Source organism: Myotis davidii, unplaced genomic scaffold (assembly GCF_000327345.1).
Source record: "Myotis davidii unplaced genomic scaffold, ASM32734v1 scaffold79, whole genome shotgun sequence".
NCBI classification, from domain to species: domain Eukaryota; kingdom Metazoa; phylum Chordata; class Mammalia; order Chiroptera; family Vespertilionidae; genus Myotis; species Myotis davidii.
In genome coordinates this window covers 2566364-2572338 of record NW_006294339.1, presented here as the reverse complement: position 1 = coordinate 2572338, position 5975 = coordinate 2566364, and the positions used below count along the sequence as shown (strand labels likewise).

At 35.9% G+C, this 5975-nt stretch overlaps 1 protein-coding gene across 4 annotated transcripts in view; it reads left to right on the top strand.

The window, feature by feature from the left end:
- HSPB11 (heat shock protein family B (small) member 11) overlaps positions 1-5975 on the top strand; it is a 19420-nt gene that overhangs the window by 11012 nt on the left and 2433 nt on the right. For 2 of the 4 annotated variants that reach the window (XM_006768347.2, XM_015566957.1), the window contains exons 6-7: positions 1437-1480; positions 4145-4340. In XM_006768347.2, coding sequence (XP_006768410.1) covers positions 1437-1480; positions 4145-4258 — 158 coding nt within the window. In that variant the 3' untranslated portion in view covers positions 4259-4340. Of the gene's footprint in view, positions 1-1436; positions 1485-3094; positions 3455-4144; positions 4341-5975 lie in introns of those variants that run through there. The other 2 variants (XM_015566958.1, XM_015566959.1) reach the window with 2 other exon arrangements.

Below are 5975 nucleotides of genomic sequence, written 5' to 3'. Positions count from 1 at the left end.
CATGGCTACAGAACCTGGCTGGAGAACCTGGAGAACGTGGCTGGAGAACCTAGCAAGAGAACATGGGCACAGAACCTGGCTGGAGATCCTAACCAGAACTTCGCTGGAGATCCTAACCAGAACTTGGCTGGAGATCCTGGCTAGGCTGCTGATCAACTGAACGCTGTCTCTGTGTCATTCCTTCTTCGCCGACTCCGTCCACACCTATGGGGAACCCCTGGACCTGCTGGGGTTGGACCCCAGCATTTTAGCAAAAAAATTAAATCAAGTATGGAAAAATATTAGTAAATGTAAAATCTAAATGATGAGTTATATATAGGAGTTATGTTCTGTCTTCTTTTATGTTTGTTTGAAAATGTCCAATGTTTCATAATTTTAAAAACTAAGCAAATGAAATAAGAGGTTATTATTAACTTCTGGTCAGGGAGGAGTTAAATAAGAAAATGTGATCATAATTTGTTATTTATTTCAGCAGCAAATAACATGTATAGAGACTAATTTTGCTATCAAATACTGATTTCAAAATTGAGAGGATGACAGGAGGGGAAAGTTGCCAGAGGAGGAGGAAGAGGATATTAGTTTAAATTTTCACCCATCATAAAGTCAGTAAAAAATTGTTAAGTCAAGAAAAGAAATATAAACAATATAATTTCAGGAAAAATAGCTTTAAGAGTTGAAAACATTTACCTGGAGGGAGCAGGACTGTAGGATTAAGGAGAGGACAAGCAGGGGATTACTAATTTTCATTGCCCCAGAAAAAGGTTAAGAAACAGAAAGCAATACATAATCTTACTTCCCAGAGACTTCCCTTTGTATGCTATGTGCCTTTTAAAATTATGTACACTATTTTAATACAAATAAAATTAATTTCTAAATAATCTTAATATTTTTATTATATCAAATATTTCATGGTTCCAAAATAATGTTTGATATGATTATCTTATGACCAAATTAATCTGTCCTAAAATTATATGAGTAAAGGTTTTCTAAAGTTGGATACCAGAAAAGATCGATTCAAGGGTAGCATAATTCTGCATTATAGTAAAAATTTATTGTGAGAAACTGAGCTTTAGTTGTTGCCCATGGGAACAATAAAATGCCTCCTTTCAGGCCTGCAATTGCTGTTAGTAGCTTGATCCTTAAAAGGGATTTTCACAGTTTATCAATTCCTTACTTTATATTTCTTTACTATGATTTACATTTGGATTGCCTTATGTTTTTATTCACTAGATATATTTTATAGCTCATAAGCAGTTTATTTTTCATATCTTTTATATCAAATATCTCTATCTGTATATTAAATTTTAACCCCAAAACACTGGTAAATCTGGTTTAACTATAGTTTACCACATATAATGTTTTGCTGAACATAAATTTCAGGAGCTATCCTCATGTCTTTTATGCCCTAACTCATTTCTGTTAAATTTATGTTTTAGATCTAGTACACACAGAGGGGCAGCTTCAAAATGAAGAAATTATGGTAAGTAAATATACTCTGTAGAGATAAATATCATCTTTAGCCAGCACAATATGTTTAAGTTTTAAACCTATTTCTATAGTAATAAAGTTAATAAATACTCTCATGATAGTATAGGTTCTGTACTTAATCAATAAACAGGTTATTCTCAATAATATTATAGTCTAAAGGTAGCATTTATAAATTAGGCTTTTATCTATCATAGATAGGATTTCAGTAAGAATAAAACAGAATTATTCACTTTTAAATATATTTTTATTGGTTTCAGAGAAGAAGAGAGGGAGAGAGAGAGAGAAACATCAATGATGAGAGAGAATCTTTGATTGGCTGCCTCCTGCACGCCCCCTACTGGGGATCAAGCCCACAACTCAGGCATGTGCCCTTGACTGGAATTGAACCTGGGACCCTTCTGTCTGCAGGCTGACGCTCTATCCACTGAGCCAAACCAGCTAGGGCATGAATTATTCACTTTTTAAAAATATATATCTTTATTGATTTCAGAGAGGAAGGGAAAGGGGAAGAGAGATAGAAACATCAATGATGAGAGAAAATCATTGATTGGCTGCCTCCTGCACATCCCCCACTGGGGATCAAGCCTGCAACCCAAGCATGTGCCTTTGACAGGTATTGAACCTAGGACCCTTCAGTCCACAGGCTGACACTGTATCCACTGAGCCAAACCAGCTAGGGCCAGAATTCACTTGTTTTTGTTTTAACTGTGCTCATTTTTTAAATTGGAAGTATTTACTTGCTTTGCTTTCTTTCATTTGATTCTGTAGGCCTTTTAGAGTAGGAATCATAAAATGTTGAGATGCCAAAGCTGAATGTTAATTTAAGCATGAAAGGACAAGGGAGATTCAGATAAGGGGAACTGGAGCATAGGATCAGCAACAAATAAACCAAAGAGAGATGGGGTGGAAACAAGCATTTGTCGACAGCATTCCATTGAGCTTTGCTTGTCAAGTGGAACGAATGCCCATTGATGAGGAAGTACTGCCGCATCAGGAGTTTCTCTGTTCCTGCCAGTTTGTCAGGCTCTGGGTTTAGACAAACACAAAAACGTGGAAAAAGTGAATATGTGTTTGTGTGTTTTATCTTCTCCCAAGGATATGTGTTTTTTTTTTTAATTGATTTTTAGAGATAAAGGAAGAGAAAGAGAGAGAAACAACGATTGGTTGCTTCCCATATGCACCCCAACCAAGGATCGAACCCCCTGACCTAAAATCAAACCTACAACCTTTGGTGTATCTACGACACTCCAAACAACTGAGTGTTCTGGCCAAAGGCAATGTGTGTGTGTGTGTGTTTAAAGGTGGCAGTGTTTGTTTAATTAAGGTTTCTTGAAATGATAGTTAAAGTGGTACCTTGTCCATTAAATTTCCTTTTTCACAACTTGTTGGGAGCTGCTATGAAACCTGTACTTCAAAAGAGTCTACAGGATGTTTTTGAATCCTATTCATTCTTTTCTTTACCACCCAAATGTGCCCAATGATTGGGAAGGTGAGTTGGGGTACAGGGGAGTTGAAAAACTATTAGACTGAATTTGATCTTCCTATTTTTATCCATCTTTACCAACAGGTTATGATTAGTAAGTCTCTGCTGAATATTTTGTTTCAGGACCCTCTAAGGATCAGAGAAGCTCACATCATTATAGAACATTTGGAAAATAATAAGGGGGTTGGGAGGCTGAATATAACTCACCATTTTATCACCCTGTCATAACAGCTTTTTCTATATCTATTTTCTTCAAGTAATCAACCATGTGCTTTGCATATAGTTATAATAGTAATGTATGAACAATTTTGTATCATTTTTAAAACTTACTATCTACAAGCTTCATAATTTTAAGATTAAACATATGCAAATAGGCAAATGCTAACTAATTTCCTTTTTCCTCCGTCATTATAAGTTCTACCACAAGGAACATCTTATGCATGTTCCCACTACCACGATCTTCACCTTTTTAGTTATTTCACAAGATTAGATTTCAGAGAATGAAATTACTAGGTTGAAAGATAAAGACATATTTATAGCTTTTTAATATATTGCCAAATTGCTTTCCTGAAAAATTACATAAATGTAAAAATATAGTAATGTTTCAGGGTATCATATTTTGAGGCATCTTTAACCAAAAGAAATGTTTTGTTATGAAAAATACTTTAGAAAAACACTTTGAAAAAATTGATCAGAAATGTACAGTTGTAGCCTGGCCAGTGTAGCTCAGTGGTTGAGCATCAACCTATAAACCAGGAGGTCACAGTTCGATTCCCGGTCAGGGCACATGCCCAGGTTGCGGGCTTGATCTCCCTTGTGGGGCATGGCATGTAGGAGGCAGCCGATGAATGATTCTCTCTCATCATTGATGTTTCTCTCTCTCCCTCTCCCTTCCTCTCTGAAATCAATAAAAATATTTTTTAAAAAAGAAAATAAATATACAGTTGTAATTTTTAGCTCCATCAGCCATTTTACATCAAACCAAGGCTGTTATTTAGCTAATACACACTAGAATGACTGTACTGTTATATGTGGCTGGCTTCTCTTCTGAATATTATATTGTAAATTGTTGTATATTTAGACTATACTCTTGCATCAAACCCTTTTTTCTGCTAACTGCTTAACAGTTAATTAGAACTGCTAAGAGCATTCTTATTGATTTTTCCCCTACAGGCAAATGATGGCCATGCCACTTACTTGAGATTCATTATTACATCAGCCTTTGATCATTTTGCATCTGTGTATAGCGTTTCTGCAGAGGGAATAGCAGTCTCAAATCTTTCATAATAATTATAACAAAATGCTTTTGTATGTTTCTTAACAATGTATTTATTTTAAAATAAAGTTGCCACTGATGTACTTTATTTAAGGGATTTGCATCAACCTGTTTCAGTTTTTATTTTCTCTTTAACATTTTGTACAAAGGAACTTTGGTATGATCGGTCAGCAGTAATGGCCACCATGGAGGATATAAGAAAGCTTTTCCTTTAATATATAGCTTAATCAAGGAAGTGGCTGTACATGAAAACCTAATTGGTAATACATTGTATTCCCAACAGCATCTAATAAGGTGTCCTTCCTGTCTCAGTGCATTAATTTTTAAATTTATTGATTGATTTATTGATGCAAAGAATTAAGTGAGCAGTATAGTCAGTAAACTGAACAATGTATAAGTTCAGAAAAAGAGAAAGTACTTATGGGCATGTTTCACTGAGGTCACGGAACTTGAATTGGGCCCTGCAGGACAAATCACTTTATTCTTTTTCTTTTCATTTTATTTGGTCCTGATTTGAAATCCTCAGAGAAGAGTTAGGAAATACATAATCTTACTTTCCAGAAACACCCATTATTGATATTATTTTTTATAAGTATTTTGGATGGTAAAGGAACAGGATGGGACAGATTGGGGGGGAAGCTATACTTTATTATATTTCATTTCTAGGAATCTATTCTAATGAAATAATCAGATAAATGACAAGTGGACCAAGTTTTATAGCAATGCTATTTATAAGATGGGCAACTGGAAATGACTGTGCATCCATATATTAGAAAGTATGATATGTATGGTCGTCATATATTAAACTTTGTAACGGGAAATTATATATATTTCTGCTTAAAGATGGTGGAGTGAATGGAATTTTACACCATCCTCTTTCTCAAAAGTCATTGTTGACAACAAAAAATTTTAAAAAGAAAGAGAAAAGAGTTTTAGCTTCCAAGGAGATTGTTACAACCTCTAACTGGAAAACATACTCGCTAAGGACTGTGACATCAAGATTTGGTGAAGGAGGTGGGAGCTGAGACCTGACTTGCTTTCTCAGAGCTAGAGACTATATCTTAAACATGTGAGTTATGAAAGGCTTAGCCAACAATCTGTTGATTAAGTTGACACACTCTCCATCTGCAGTGGCTTCAGGAGAATAGAGAATGTCCCCGTGGTTCTCAGGTTAGTAAAACTGCAGAGGAGATGGAGCTGAAGGCGAAACCAGGCAGGATACACCAGAGCAGACCGCTGGAGGTACAGAATGGTGAAGGGAAGTGTTTTAGATAGCTCAGGCTGCCATAACATCCATATATTAGAAAGTATGATATAGCATAGGCTTAAGTAACAGACATTTATTTCCTCATAGTTATGGAGGCTCTCAAAGGAGAACTATAAGGATTTAAAGAAAAAATTGACAGAGGATGAAAAGTGAGCTGGCAGAGCTAAGAAATGGAAGAGAATAATAAAATGTCTCAGAGGTGAAAGCACATAAGAAGTAAAGGGATGATGGTGGCAATTGTAGCAGTCAATGTTCATGCCGGGAGCCGGTCCATCCTTGCTGTTTCAAGGGACCTGGCATATATGGCATACTGTTCTTAATATATTTGCTCACCTTCTTGGCACTGTGTTTTAACCAAGGTCACCTCTCCGAGAAAGGTTGTTTCCCCAGTAGAGATTTTCCCCTGAAGTTAGGGAGGGAATAAAACCCCTTCACTAAGTGCCAGGCGGGTAATTAATCTC